The sequence below is a fragment of the Cyprinus carpio genome, chromosome A12 (assembly GCF_018340385.1).
Source record: "Cyprinus carpio isolate SPL01 chromosome A12, ASM1834038v1, whole genome shotgun sequence".
NCBI classification, from domain to species: domain Eukaryota; kingdom Metazoa; phylum Chordata; class Actinopteri; order Cypriniformes; family Cyprinidae; genus Cyprinus; species Cyprinus carpio.
The window spans coordinates 18,499,907-18,516,349 of record NC_056583.1 but is presented as its reverse complement, the minus strand read 5'-3'; the positions used below and the strand labels follow the sequence as shown (position 1 = coordinate 18,516,349).

The 16,443-nt window shown below is 35.8% G+C and overlaps 1 protein-coding gene across 4 annotated transcripts in view; it reads right to left on the bottom strand.

The window, feature by feature from the left end:
* qki2 (QKI, KH domain containing, RNA binding 2) overlaps positions 1-13,296 on the bottom strand; it is a 29,781-nt gene extending 16,485 nt beyond the window's left edge. The window contains exons 1-2 of one of the 4 annotated variants that reach the window (XM_019113735.2): positions 12,528-13,296; positions 962-1,104 (exon numbers count right to left, since the gene is read on the bottom strand). In XM_019113735.2, the coding sequence (XP_018969280.1) occupies positions 962-1,104; positions 12,528-12,669 (285 nt within the window). In that variant the 5' untranslated portion in view covers positions 12,670-13,296. The remainder of the gene's footprint in view (positions 1-961; positions 1,105-12,527) is intronic. The other 3 variants (XM_019113737.2, XM_019113734.2, XM_019113736.2) reach the window with 3 other exon arrangements.
* Between the last annotated feature and the right edge of the window lie 3,147 nt (positions 13,297-16,443).

The following is a 16,443-nucleotide window of genomic DNA, read 5'->3' as shown; positions in this document are numbered from 1 at the left end:
TCCAATTCTCTGTCATTTAAGTAATCTACAAAAACGTGTTAAGACTAAAGCATGTCTCTCTCTATTTACATGCACTAGTCAAGGTGCATTGTAAGCCCTCATTGACACATTTAGGTGATAAATGGCAGTTTCAGTACATTACTTTTCCAGTAATACCATGAATGTGGTGATGATTTTATTTTAAGATACTAATCTGCTCTAAAGCAGCTTTATTGACCTTGATGTTGTGTGCATACATGACTGAACTTGTTCTTATCAATAACTCATCTACTTTACCCACAGAAACATGCCTGCACTGATGGATATTCAACAAAAAACTACTACCCAACAGTCCATGAGTTAAAAAAAGACAGTAAGAGTTCTGGGATGCATTTGGGACAGAGTCAAACATTATTTTTGCTATTCCGAGAGCCACTGGTGTTACACAAATGACTTTTCTACATTTTACTTTAATGCATTTAATACAGATTATTGGCATGCACATGTTGATACTGTAGAAAACATATACTGTCAAAAAAAGTGTAAAATCATTCTTTTAATGGATAAATGGTGCAGTAACAGATCTGGGCCCGTTTGCATAAAGCACCTTAAGTTTCTCCCTTAAGTCTGACACCTAAGGGGTGATATCCCCTTACATAAGGGGATATCTTAAGGGTGTTGCATATAATGCTTAACCTACCCCTAAAGGGTGCATGTTAGTACCTTAAGGGTACCTTAGGGTACCTATCTTAAGATACTAGTAACCTGTCATAAAAAAGGTGTACTTTTTGAGGAACAGTCTCAGGAACAAGCTAATTTTGGCACTTTTTATGACTGTGCAGCTAGCTACTACCTCATAAATACATCTGAAAACATTTTAGAACACTTGATTTAAGTCTACAAAATAACCTTAGTAACTGACCAACAAAGGACTAAACTCATGTGAAATTTCTATTTTAAAAAGCGTTGAAGCAATACTTACATCTGGGTATTCTTTGACAGGCACATAGAGTTTCTCTTGGAGTTGTGCAATGGGGCCCACAGCATCTGGGAGCTCGGAAGTCCTTTTATCTGTGCTGCCGTTCAGAGTGTCATTGTACATGTCCTTCCGTACCCGTCCAATTTCTGTCAGACAGACACATTAAGAACTCAATTATATTAAGCCACTCTGAATTAAGACTAGGATAGAGGTTATAAGCCAAACAGGCTTAAAGTGATAGTTTACCTAAAAATGAACATTTTGCCACCATTTACTCACCCTCTTGTCATTCCAAACCTGTATGACTTTCATTTGTGGATCACAAAAGAAGATATTTAAAAAAATATCTCTGTGGAAGTTAATGGGTACCAAAACTGTTCGGTTGCAAACATCCTTCAAAATATGCTTGCAGGTTTGAAATGGCACGGGGGTGAGTAAATGATGACAGAATTTTTATGTTTGGGTGAACTATTGGGTTTAACATCTGATAGTGGAAAACTTCCACAAAGATCAAGTCAAATTTTTCACTTTTCAGAAACTCTTAAAAAAAAAAAAAAATGTAATTCTCCACAGATTTTTTTTTAAATAAAAGTTTCTTCATTTATCTTTAAAAACAAAGAGAAGTACTACTTTCTGTTAAATGGCTTGCTAAAGTCTTGATGAGTTCATGCAGCTATTTAATTCAAAAACAACTCCTTAAGGCCATGAAAGCCCAGCCAGCCATGGAGGAACTAGCGCACCATGATGTGCATTCACAAAGAGTGAATCAGACACCAGCCTTTTGAATGCTCGCCGGTCCAAACCGAAGAATTCCAAAGAGACCAGCTTAAAAGACTGAAGCAATAATTATTATTTAATTATTTAATTATTATTAGCTCTTTAGAGGATATTGGGAAGAAGCAGCAGTATATTAGCATGGATTTACACTGATGTACAATATGGTTCAAAATGACAACATCAAAGCATGGCCCAGGCTTGCAGAATAAAATTACCTAAATATAACCCTGTGCTGAGCTAGCCATAGCCTGCAGGGCTCCCTTAGGATCCTCCCAGAGTAAAGCAGAGAACCTCAACAAGATCTCATAAGCAATGACTCAACAGTACTCAGCAGGCTGTGTCCTCTGAACTCCACCGATAACACCACTCAGTCCCGAAGAACAAACATGATTGTTTTCATAGTCTCTCATATGCCTTAAATTAGTGAACACAAGCATGTAAGTGCATTTACACTCAATTACATGCAACACACGCTCTTGGCACGAGTCCATCTAACCATGTGTCCAATTCCTAAAACATTGTTTTCTGATTTGCAATGTTTTAAATTAATCCCAACTGGTTACATTAGGACTGGTTTTATCTGCCCATATGCAATCATTCTGAATAAAGTTGATCATATAAATCAGCCATGTGAGGTCCCAAAATAAAGTACAAATCCAAACATCCGAGCTGATTAATTTACACATTCTGGCACTTACACATGAAATTAGTATAATTGGTCACTTTACATTGAGTGCTGAAAGGGGATTAAACAGTCACTCAGAAGTTTATACTGGGTTTTGTGTGACTCTATGGCTTAACATTCCAACAGTCTCAAAACTTTAGACTAAGCATGACTTATCCCATGAGTCACAAGGGCAGGGCGAAATATACAATGTTCACAATGATTCTGCTGGCAATATTAAAACAAGCAAAACTGTGAATATCACGAGTTTCATGGTTTTTATTCTTCCGTTAAGTTAAAAAAGGATAGTTCACCCAAAAATATAAATTCTGCCAACATGTACTTACCCTTCCATTCATCTTTGGAACATTTTTTTAAATATCTTACCAAATATGGTAAACACAACGCCTGTTTGATGAACAAGAACAAACCTCACTGGTTCTCATGAGGGTGTATAGTAGCAGTAGTTAATTATTTTTATTGCCATGTCAGCATCTAAGCCTATCTTCATGACAAAAACTGAGTTGGAATAATACAAGAGTTAATGGGGGTGAATAAATCATGACAGAATTTTTATTTTTATGCGAATCATTTCTTTAAGACAGTGTCATTACATGATTTTTTTAATTAGGAGCAAATTAATTTTTTAATTTGGTGCAAATGAAAACGAATAATACTGATATTAAGTCAATCTTCCTTGCGTTCGTTTAGTAAAAATCAATTTAAAAACACTTCAAACAACAAATTTGGAACTGCTTGGAAACAATGAAAATTTGGTTGAAATGGTGATTCCTCAGTGAAAAAGAACAAATACAGAACAAATACATAAATAGATGGAAAATTGAAAAATGAACTGTAAAATAAATACTACTGTCTGTTTTAACCATATATATTTTCCCTGAAGAACAGCTGAGGTGACATAAGCCATAATTTTCCACCCCCAGTTTAGCTGTTATTAGCACAATCTTCAAGTGCACTAAAAACAAACATTACAGGCGACTGGTCAACACTGCAAAACCACTACATACACAGACAGTGACATTATCCTTCCTACTGCTGCTGTAGACCGTCATTTACACATGTGTGTGTGTGTGAGAGAGAGACAGAGAGAGAAAGCACAAGATGACTCTGATTACAGTTTGTGTTTGTTTACTGTCATCTGAGTCTAGCTGTCCAATACTACAGTATGATACAGTTGGTCTGGTATGGCAGCAGGTGAGCAACGGCTACATCACTGAGACATAAATATCACCTCCGTAATGCCAGCTGCACTCCTGCACTTTAAACACACAACGCTACAGATCACCGATTCAGTTGCTGTTATTTACTAATGACACACTGTCATGCGTCTGGCTTAAATTACTTCTTCTGACACCTAGTATTTTTCACACTTTTAGCATCAGCCATGGGTAGTTTGTGCCTATATAATAATTTCAAACAGGCAAATCTGAATGGAGTTTTCAGACTTTTTGAAACTTAAAATGGTTTAAAAGAAAGAACTGGAAATCAGAGATATGTGCTGGCAGAAAAACAAGTGTGATTTAGTGTGAGAGGTCAGACACATTCCTTGGTCGTTTAGTGAACAAAAGTGTTGTTGCCTGCGAGAGCTGGCGGTCTCCAGACCATGCTGGACACTGGATAAAGACAAAGCAGCATCACTACATAAAGCTCAAAAAGATTGGTGCACATACACACACAAATTCATATAAATGACACAAGTGGAGACTATACATAAAACTATGCATATACATATAAAAACTTGTGTCCATATTATATATATATATATATAGAGAGAGAGAGAGAGAGAGAGAGAAAGAGAGAGAGAGAGAGATTATTTATAAGTTGCCACTGATAAGACTTAAATAAAACCATTTTATTAATATTTTATGTACCACTCCATAGTAAAGTGTACGTCATGCACCAGAGAGTTTTAAGACTTTGGAATAGAAACAGATTATTTCAGTCTCTCATACAGAGACAGTGAAGTCGACCATCTGTGGCAGTGTGGGAGAGATGAGAGACGCTGAGATAAACAGAGGAAATGCGATAAAGAAAGGTAAAAAAACAAATAAAAGATAGAAAAGGTTGCAAGAGGGATGAAAGAGTAGACCGCATACAGTGAAACCATCTGGATACTCGTCGACTGCCAGGAAACTGTCCGACTCCTCCTCCGTTTTCAAACAGAGCAGACACCACAGTTACTGCAATTGTCAGGCTGTTAGTGACAGTGTAAAAACAAATGTGTACATGCAAGAACAATATTTCCCTTCGCTCTGACAATATATCTTCAAACTGAATGTTGTTTTCAGCTGCAGACCAAATACTTGTGGTGAAAGCAGTTCTATTTCAACTGCAACTACAGTCATTTTAACCAATAATGACTTATGATATCTCTTCCTTTTTAATCATTTCGCAGTTCTTCCCATATACAGTACTTCAAAAAAACAAACAAAACAAAAACTTGGGGTCAGTAAGTTTTTAAAATGTTATTTTTTTTTTTAAACTGCACATTTATTCCAAACAAAATATAATAAACAATACATCTTTACTGTCACTTTTGATCAACTTAATGCATCCTTGATGAGTAAAAAATATTCATTACCGACCCAAAATGTTTGAACTGTAGTTTATACATCTTAAAAACATCATAAACGTACAGTATAAAATTAGTCTACATGATTCATGAGCTATATTCCAATTATACTGAAGCCATCCAATAGCTATGATGAACAGATTCAAATTTAAGTAATTTTTCACTGAAAATCATGCCTTCTACCATAATTCTTAAAATAAACAGAATGGCAACTTCGATGTCAATGATGTTTGGTCATGTGATGTGGCGCAAGAACCAATATGTTTGATAATGGCATCCAACCTGACAAGATGCCCTAAAAGGTATCATATTTCACTTATAAGCAACAGCGGAGGGCAGGAACAACTTGAGGGTAAGTGAATGACAGATTTTCCATTTTTGGATGAACTACCCTTTAAGGTCATCCTGATTCTCCTGGGAATCAGATAAATTAGAATGTGCAGCTTGTGCTTATCACTCTGATTGTGAACTCTACATCTTCATCATGTGATTGTGATGGTCAGCACTAACGTGCTGTTGTGATTGGATGATCACTGATTGCGTTTAGGCTGAGAGAGATTGTCTGTTGGTGGCAAGAAGACTACAGCAGACAAACTGGCAGTTAAGGGTGAGATAAGTATTGAGTATTTACAGATGCAAGCAAAGCAGTCTGGGAAGAGCAGGAGACTGATGAGATCACCGACACGCTCAATAATCAACATTTATCTTATCAAAGAAAATGGCCAAAGGGGGACAAAGAAAAACAGACACAGAGACAACCAAAAAGCACCTCCACAAACACACAAGACACTGTCACTTCATAGCTCCAGGCACATCTGTCTGCCACTGCCAAACAAATCAGTTTCATTCAGAAAGGCCACTGCTAAAAACTGAGTTCTAAACTGATCAAAACAATCTTTTATTGTTTGAGATTGAAAGCCAGACGTGTTGAATCCCTGCAGGGAACAGAATCAGTTGAGGCCAATTATGAATGTTACTCCATAGAAAACATTTGCTTTTTCAATCTTTAATCCACAATGTAAAAACTTGTGCTGACCTCTAAAATGACTTCCCTTTTCACTATGCAATCCCAATTTTAAACCAACTGTCTGAGAGACCACTTTTCAGGATTCAATAAATTTCTGAAGGATGAAAATCATGTCCTGTCCTGCATTATATATAACTAAATATCATGTTTCACTTTTTATATATATGTATATTTATCATGTCATAGAACAGATTTAAATGTGACTACAGTCATTTTAACCAATAATGACTTATGATATCTCTTCCTTTTTAATCATTTCGCAGTTCTTCCCATATACAGTACTTCAAAAAAACAAACAAAACAAAAACTTGGGGTCAGTAAGTTTTTAAAATGTTATTTTTTTTTTAAACTGCATTTATTCCAAACAAAAATATAATAAACAATACATCTTTACTGTCACTTTTGATCAATTTAATGCATCCTTGATGAGTAAAAATATTCATTACCGACCCAAAATGTTTGAACTGTAGTTTATACATCTTAAAAACATCATAAACGTACAGTATAAAATTAGTCTACATGATTCATGAGCTATATTCCAATTATACTGAAGCCATCCAATAGCTATGATGAACAGATTCAAATTTAAGTAATTTTTCACTGAAAATCATGCCTTCTACCATAATTCTTAAAATAAACAGAATGGCAACTTCGATGTCAATGATGTTTGGTCATGTGATGTGGCGCAAGAACCAATATGTTTGATAATGGCATCCAACCTGACAAGATGCCCTAAAAGGTATCATATTTCACTTATAAGCAACAGCGGAGGGCAGGAACAACTTGAGGGTAAGTGAATGACAGATTTTCCATTTTTGGATGAACTACCCTTTAAGGTCATCCTGATTCTCCTGGCAATCAGAAAATTAGAATGTGCAGCTTGTGCTTATCACTCTGATTGTGAACTCTACATCTTCATCATGTGATTGTGATGGTCAGCACTAACGTGCTGTTGTGATTGGATGATCACTGATTGCGTTTAGGCTGAGAGAGATTGTCTGTTGGTGGCAAGAAGACTACAGCAGGCAAACTGGCAGTTAAGGGTGAGATAAGTATTGAGTATTTACAGATGCAAGCAAAGCAGTCTGGGAAGAGCAGGAGACTGATGAGATCACCGACACGCTCAATAATCAACATTTATCTTATCAAAGAAAATGGCCAAAGGGGGACAAAGAAAAACAGACACAGAGACAACCAAAAAGCACCTCCACAAACACACAAGACACTGTCACTTCATAGCTCCAGGCACATCTGTCTGCCACTGCCAAACAAATCAGTTTCATTCAGAAAGGCCACTGCGAAAAACTGAGTTCTAAACTGATCAAAACAATCTTTTATTGTTTGAGATTGAAAGCCAGACGTGTTGAATCCCTGCAGGAAACAGAATCAGTTGAGGACAATTATGAATGTTACTCCATAGAAAACATTTGCTTTTTCAATCTTTAATCCACAATGTAAAAACTTGTGCTGACCTCTAAAATGACTTCCCTTTTCACTATGCAATCCCCATTTTAAACCAACTGTCTGAGAGACCACTTTTCAGGATTCAATAAATTTCTGAAGGATGAAAATCATGTCCTGTCCTGCATTATATGTAACTAAATATCATGTTTCACTTTTTATATATATGTATATTTATCATGTCATAGAACAGATTTAAATGTGTTCATTTTGTAATGACAAAATTTAATCTGAGAATCTAAATATAATAAAATAGTTTGAGGTCCGTAACATTTTTAAAATTGCTTATGCTCACTAAGGTTGCATTCAATTAATCATATATTAAGTAAAAACAGTAAAATATTACAATTTAGCAGCTTAATAAGTGCTTTAAGATATGAAAAAAAAAAGTATTCCCACAATGTCTAAGTGAATTTTCAGCCGCCATTACTCCAGTTTTCAGTGTCACATGATCCTTCAGAAATCATTCTAATATGCTGATTTTGCAAAAAACATTTCTTACTACTGTGAAAACATTGCTTAATATTTCTGTGAAAACCATGATGCATTTTTTCAGAATTCAGGATTTGATAAATAAAAATGCCAAATGAGCAGCCCCCTGATGGAGTATGACTCCCCAATGGAGCTTTTCATAGGGTTCACAGCCTGTTTCATTCACCTGTTTTATTAATTTTGCGACATTTGTCCTGACTGCACTTTGCAGGAATTGGAGGGAAGCTGTCTAGTTGGTGTGCCCTCAACCCATACCCTGATCCCCTGGGCCTTTCTGCATCTTGCTCTGTCTGTGACACGGGATCTGGCTAAGGAGGTAATAGCTTAATGCAGTCAAAGTCAAAGACCACTGATGTCACATGAGATGAAAAGGTCATTTAATTACACTCACTCAGACTAACTTATACTGAAAGACATTTCAGGACAGCATGTATATGAACAATTATGTTAAATAATAGATACATGGACACAATTATACGTGTAAAGTGACTATGTTTCCTGGAAAACACATTCATACCTGATACTCTCACACACACACTTGATCTCCATCTGTGGAACATTCAGCAGCTCTAACAGTCATGAAGTGGTGACAGATTCATGAAGAATCATGTGATCCTTGCTCCAGTCCACTGTGTGTGTGCCCTTGTCACGGTCATATGATGCATATAGGTCAGAGTGGTATCACTTCATTGCTCATGTGCCAGTCTATCTTTGGAAGGGGTGACCAGAGGACCATGCTTTACACTTTAACCAAGAAGACCATAATGTGAAGACAATCAGAGGTCAAGACACCAGTGAGAATTCAAACTTTCCTAACACACTTGTCTGGAGCAATTTCACCCCTTTAGGAAATACATGATGCTATGGGGACATTTTGAAATCTACCAAATTACTGATTAAAGACTTGGCAGACTTAAATACAATTAAAAAAAAAATAAAAAAATCCCAACGTTTAAGGCACTTTCCATAAATAATATGCAAACTTTAACCCAAGTGTCATGCAAAAATACAATCAAACAAATTTTGTTGTTTAATTTATGGGAACCCTATAGTTATATTATACAGTATGTAATGATTATTTAACGTGTATTGATAGGAAATACAACCTAACAAATATTTTCCTTTAATTTATGGGAACCCTCTAGTTTATTTTATAAATTTTGCCCATTTAATTTCAATCATGGGTAATAAACCGCATTTAGAGAAATTGGTGAAAAAAGAAAGAACAGACCGCTTATGAAATTAATAGGGGGGACAAACATAGTATTTGACCTTCTAAGGTTGATGATTTTGATGATTTTCTGAAGGTTAAGCACCTTCCTCTGCAGACCATTTATTGAAAAACTGGAAAACTTTGTACCATATTTATTGAAAGTGGCTCCAACAATAACATTTGTGCAATGTTGTTAACACAAGCCCAATATTATTTATCCTATGCAATAATATAAGGCAACAGAACAGTTTTAGTAAAAAGAACAAAAAAAAAGCACATTTTGCAACAATTTCACTAGTAGGTCCCCCTGGGGTTCTGTAGTCACGTTTTATATCTAAATCAGATAAGGAAAAGCCAGTGTTTTCAAAGAGAGGTTCAACAATGCTTCTGGATCCTCTCCCAGATATTTTTCTTCCACAATGGCTTAATTACTCAAATAATTCAATAAGCAGTATACCAGCAGAATATATGTTCCTCAGAGGGAACACAAAAGAAGCGTGAAGAAAAAGAGCAGCACTGAAAACAAATGCTGGAGGTTTACAAAACCAGAACCAATAGCACACCACAATGCAGAATATCAAATATGAGTTATTAAATATGTGTAATAGATTGGATTATTTTAGAACACTACAAATACAATACACACTAAGAGCAAGTGCTATAAATAGTAAATTTAAAAAATGCAAATATACTAGGAACTGTAACATTGGCTTGTAGGTAAAAGAAAAAAATCCAAATGAACACATTTGAAACTGCTGACACAAACAACGAGTTCTCTGGCATCGGGTGTGTGAAAAAAGTAGCCTACAAGTGCTCAAGCAAAATACCAAGCTTATTATATAGTAACCTCTTTACAATAACCTGACAGAACTGGGATCCTCATACAAGGAAAATATATGAGATAATAAAGCTATGCAAAAGGCAGTGGGTGATTCGGAACCCCTCTGTGATAGTGAGGGGAAATCAAGATAAAAAAAAAATTCTACCTATTTTTCAGCCAGTCAACATTTTAAGAGCTCCAATAAAGAGAACTCACTCAAATATGCTTGAATAAAGAGAACAAGCAAGACTAAATTAACTCTGAACAGAGGAACTGAAAAACCCAAGCTTAGTGAGGTTATTTATGACACATACTTCAATACGCCACACGCTATTGGTGAGTTATCAAGAAACTAGAAAGATTCAGTGTACCAAAGAACCAGACAGACTGAATTTACTCGAATATGGATTGCAAAATACTGTGGATATAAATCTAACAGAACACCCTTCTCTCCATAAATGTATTGCAGTGATAACCTTTATATTATTACACTGGATTATCAGCAATAAACTGAGAATGAAATAAGCAAGGGCCATGGGCTGTATTATTAGAGAGGGAGAAAGTGAGAAGTGATTCTGTTATCAGGTCCTCAGCTTCCCCTGCATTCTCAGAGGAAAGCTGCTGGTTACATGCATTCTGCAGCATTCAAATAAGTTAAAAGTGCATCGACCCTGAGCAAACTTGCTTTAAAATACCAATCAGGTCTGGAGAGCCTAGACAGACGACTTGCCACTGTAGTATATGTTAAAAATGGCCCTACCACTAAATTCACAAAATCAACAAGTAGTATAGTCTCGATTACAGCAAGTAGTTCCCCAAATCTGAGTATCATCCAAACGCACCATGGCCCTTGATGTTTTGTAATTGGATGCATCCGTGCAGATTTAATAAGTTTGCTTGAAAATAAAAAATGTTTCTAGATCACGTAATTGATTCATTTGCGCAAACTAAAAACGTTTTCAGCTACTGTCGTCATTAAAATCTTTACCATGTAAAATCTTTATTATGCCTGTTAAAAATCAAAACTTGAAAGTGAAAGTGACGTGAAGAGAATTTGTGCTCTGCATTTAACCCATCCAAGCACGCGCACACACACAGCAGTAAGTAGTAAACACACACCCGGAACAAACTTGATCAAATATACTCCAAAAAACATATCGTTCTAATTTACTTCCATATACTGACTCATATCTTTCATTCCTTTTGACTGCTTTCCTGGCTTCGTATTTATAAAATAATCCATGAGCCAACAGAATTTGAGTACATCTGTGAAGAAGCATTTCATTAGTGGGACTAACTGAAAGAACACACCCGCTTCACTGAAGGAGTGAGTTAATCTCTTCTTTTGTCTTCTATAGTAAAACGTGTATGATGCTTAAACACTCAAGTCTGTAGTCTAGATTAGTAAGCACACACATTTTAATAAAGGATCATAAGCCTTGTTACAGTCCTAAAAGACTCAATGTTTACACGAATTAGTGATTGAATGATTCAAAGACTCACTTAGGGCTGCACGATTAATCAAAATTAAATCACAAAGGCGATAAACCGTGATTGCGCAGAAGATGCGATTTTCATGTATATCTTTCAGTGAAGCACAGTTCTGTGATCAGTAGTAAATCTCCTTCCGAAGGTCAGAGGGCGCTCTCGCGCGGAAACTCCAAATATGCCCTGCAGAAAAACTCAAGAAATCCCTATAGCGGATAGGGATTAAACAGAAGATTTAACTGCTTTCATTGATTCAACTTGACTAATAAACACAAGACTACAATATATGGTTTATCTGAGTTCGTCTTATTACAATTTTTATTATAATAAAGTATATAATAATGCAGTGCTAAGTGACAGTATTTTAAGCAGTGATAAAGGCTATGAAATATGTTGTGTGCCTTATTCTGGAAACCACATCATCTCACAGAAGGATTTATTTCAAACACTCGACTGATGTTACATGATGTGGTATTTTCGTGTGCTTTCAGATGGAGCAGCATTTACTACACAAAGCCATAGTTAACTGAGAAATTACGCATACAGCCTTCATAATCGGAAACTGATTTCTTCTATTTCATTATCACGTGATTAAATTATCTGCATTATGAACACGATTTTGTGTAGATTGTCAGTGAACTACAGCTCTGTGTAGTAAATGCTGCTCCATCTGAAAACACTTGCTGGAGATTTACTACTGATTACAGAACCGGCTTTACTGACAAGATTAATCGTGCAGCCCTAGACTCACTCATACTCACTAACCGGCTCCCACTTGTCGCCACCAACTGGCGTAACAATGTAGCATGCAAGAAAAGTTATTCTTGAAAAAAAGAGAGAGTCACTAGGTTGGAAAAAAAATAAAAAGATATTATTTACAACAGACTTCAGAGCTTCTTTACAACAACCAGGAAACAGAAAAATAACAACACAGACATAAAACTAATTCTTTGTTTAAAAGGTTGGAAAAAAAATAAAAAGATATTATTTACAACTATATATATATATATATATATATATATATAAACTCTCACCTTCATCTAACAATCGCTCGAGATGGTTGAAAATACCACAGAAGTTTGGCAGGCTGCTCATCAGTTTCTTGTCGTTCATGAGCTGCATCAGATAATCAGGAGTCGGCTTAGGCTTCTCCTTCGTTTCCATTTCTCCAACCATGTTTAAAATATTACCCCAGAAAAATCAAAAATGTGTAAAACTTGGGGAAAACACGACAGCCCTCTACAAAAAAAAAAAAAAAAAAAAAGCAAACGGAGGGGTTTAAAATGTTTTCCCTGATTTATTCCAAATTACTGCCCCGATGTCGCTACTTTTCAAACACAATGTTGAAACTTTGTATCACCCTTAAAAAAGACAAATGATGACGCAATTAAAGCACCGAATCTGCGCGAGAGTTCTTATTTGTTTGTAGAGTGTTTGCAGTCAAATAACTCCAAAAACTCCCGCATGCCCGCTGAGATTTGTGCGTCTCTCCTCTTCTACAGAGAATGGTTTTATCGCCACCAAACCTTTCTTTATCCAGGCTGTAAAAAAAAACAGCTTCTTCCCCAGAACTTTCCACAGACCGTCGATGTCGTTCAGAGCACTTGAATAACGGTTTTAAAACGGGGCGATGTTCACTTGTAGGCTCTCGCGGTGTGGAAACTCCTTTAGTTGCGCCTGATGTTTCTGCGTCCAGAGCTGTTCTCTCCCAAAGCTGTCTGTCACATGATCATGATCAACCCTACACTGCTCAACATTGCCATCGTGCGAGGTCGCCAAAAGGAGGAGGAACCTGCACATTTTGCTTTTCTCCCTCTCTCACACAAACTTGTGCACATATACTTGTGAGGAGGAGCTCCCATTGACGTAGTTGTTCTTGTATTAAAGTCGATATTATTTGTACAGACTCTAAATAAATGAAAATATGCAAATATTTTATTCAAATCTTTATAGTTATTGAAATACAGCCGACTTGTGTGGCAACTAGCCACTTTATAAACTTAAACCTTACTGTATTTACATTTTCAGACTTTCAGATATTGTAAAACAAATATACACATTCAATAACCCTGAAGCAATGATATGAGGGAAAAAATAAAGTGGGTATTTTTCTGCATTCCTATGCGTTAGTAAATATTTAAACATGGACTGTCTCACAGATAAGAAGCATCTTGGTCTTATGATCAAGTTTGCTTTGTTTCATAAGCATTGTTACATGTTCAAACCCAACTTCTGAGCAAGTTTTATTTCTGAAAGTGGCACAAATGCACAGGCAAGAATGTGTGAAACATCTCAGCCAAGTCTTGAGAAAGAAGAGAGAGGGGAATGAAAGGGCTTGGGGGAACAGGAAAAGTTTTCATCAATTCTTGCAGCCCTCCTCCTTCCTCTATGAAGTGGGCAGCATTCTTATGCAGATAGACACAGACTCTAGCTATTGCTCTCACAACAGTTAAACGGCAGAGTGAGAGGCCCTCCTGCAAGGAGCAGTTTGATGATGAAATGCTGACCTATAGGATCAAATTTGTGCCATGTAACGATTTAAGCAACTATGATATGTGCAAAGAGAAAACAGATCCAAAAACAGCAGCAGAAAAAAAAGATGTCTGCATTCATATTGTGTTCTGCCTCCTTACCTTAGTGCTCCTACTGCCTTTGTAATTGTACTCTGAGTGAGCATGAGGGACAGCATGGGTTAGCATGCTAAAATTTGCACACACAGCAAAACATATTTTCTTAATCAGCAGTAAAAAAAAAAAAAAAAAAAAAAAAAAACCTTAAAAATATCCAAAACCATTCAGTAAAGATTAATTTATTTGAGACAAAATATACATCGAATATATAATAAATATTATATATAATATTTCATCTATTAGAATATATTATATAATTTTATATATTATAAAAATATTTGTAATCATTGTTTTCTTGTTTTAAGCATCAAGCTAAGAATACAATTATATAACAGTATTTTCTGTCACATTTTAAGCATACATCTAACACAATTTAGTGATTATGCTTAAAATGGGAATATATATAATTGTTATTTATAATAATAATAATTAAGATTATTTTGAAACAAGACAGGAAAATGGCATTGTATAAAGTGTTTTTTTTCTTCTTCTTCTTCTTCTTTTTGCACAGAGAGGATGTTGCTTCATGTTAAAAAATTTTTATTAATGGACAAGATGTTTTATATATGACATGGGTTGGGGCTAAAACATTTATTTACATATTTACAAAACTCAAAGAACAAGTACTTCCTGACAGAGATATTTATATAGGCTATAACTGATATTTAAGGGGTCAGAATATTCCTCCAGGATGCTGTGCGGCCCTTTCTCCCCTTATTTTTCACTATGGGGAATCAGATGGGTGCTAATTTTTCAGGCTGTGGAGATGAAAGTGATGATGGTATTAGCCTGGGCATCAAGGGATTGGAATGCAGGCTATTTAGCATGGGAGTCAGACAACCCCCAGGGCCTCCCATCACCACAGCACAACCGCTAAATAAATAGAGAAGTAATTAACAGACTAGTGAGAGAACAGACCATTTCATTACTGCACCTTCTTCTGACAGCAAGAGAGAAAACAGTTCACTAGACAAAAAAATTGAAATGTAATTGACAAAACAATATGTAAAAAAATCTCAGAGGAAAAACACACAATAGTCATTTGATTGACATCTCATTAAGATGGATTACTATAGGCTTGGAGCAAAACAAAGAAAATTAACCCCCCCCCCCCTTTTTTTGTGGAAAGTTGAATTAATTAAAAGGTTGGTTATGCTGATGTTGAAATTTAAGGTTTTTTTGTTTTTTCTTTTTTTTTTAACAGAGAGCCTAATTTCCCCTAAGCAATAATTTACTGATGGCTGTAATCACTAAATACAACTGAAATGTGCAATTTCATCTCTGAATGGATGGCGTCACAACTAGAGTCAAAACAACTGATAAAAAAATCACAATATTACACAACTCAACTCCAGTCCATCAATTAACGTCTTTTCAGAAAACGATGTGCATGTAATAAAGGTATCCATCGTTGAGGTGTTTTAACTTTAATATATCACTTCTGGTCAAATGGTGCTTGATCTGTGCATATTTATCTCCTGATTCAGATGAGATGGCTTTTTCATTAGAGAAAACAATATTATGGATAAAGGATGTGTATTTTAGCTAAAAATGTTTTATGATGAATTTTTTTTTGTTGTTGCAGCTTTTCACATTACAAGACATTAACTGATGAATTGAAGTCATGTGGATTACTTGTGGATTATTGTGATATTTTAATTAGCAGTTTGGACTCTGATGGCACCCATTCACTGCAGAAGATCCATTGGTGAGCAAGTGCTGTAATGCTAAATTTCTCAAAATCTGTTCTAATGAAGAAACAGACTCATATATATATCTTAGATGGCCTAAGTAACTTTTCAACAAATTTGTATTTTTGGGTGAACTATTCCTTTAAGAGCACTATAAGCTGACAAGAAAACCATCTGAAAACTTTATTTTAGTCATAAGACAAATGGCATTGTTGTCAGACACAGGGATCCTTTGCACCTGTTTTGCTTTCATGTTTAGACAGGCTGGCAGCTCCTTGCCTCCAGTTATGTGATTATGGTAAACAATGTGTGTTTACCGTTTGTTTGTGAAGAACTGTATATATTTGCATGTTTGCATGCTGGGAGGAATGTATGCTCATCTAACAATTATGTAATTGTACATAAACATCCAGTGTGTGTACCCTCTTTAAGAACGCTGTATATCTGGGAATGTACATTGTGTATGCCATGGTGAATGATGCACGTTTTGTCACTGTGTCTTTGTGTAGTAAGTAACAAAGGTTGATTTGTAGTCTGTGAATAATCTGCAATCCACTGAGTGTATATATCAGAATGAACATGCTTTGTTTATGATATTTGTTATGATGAGTGTCTGGAGACTACTACAT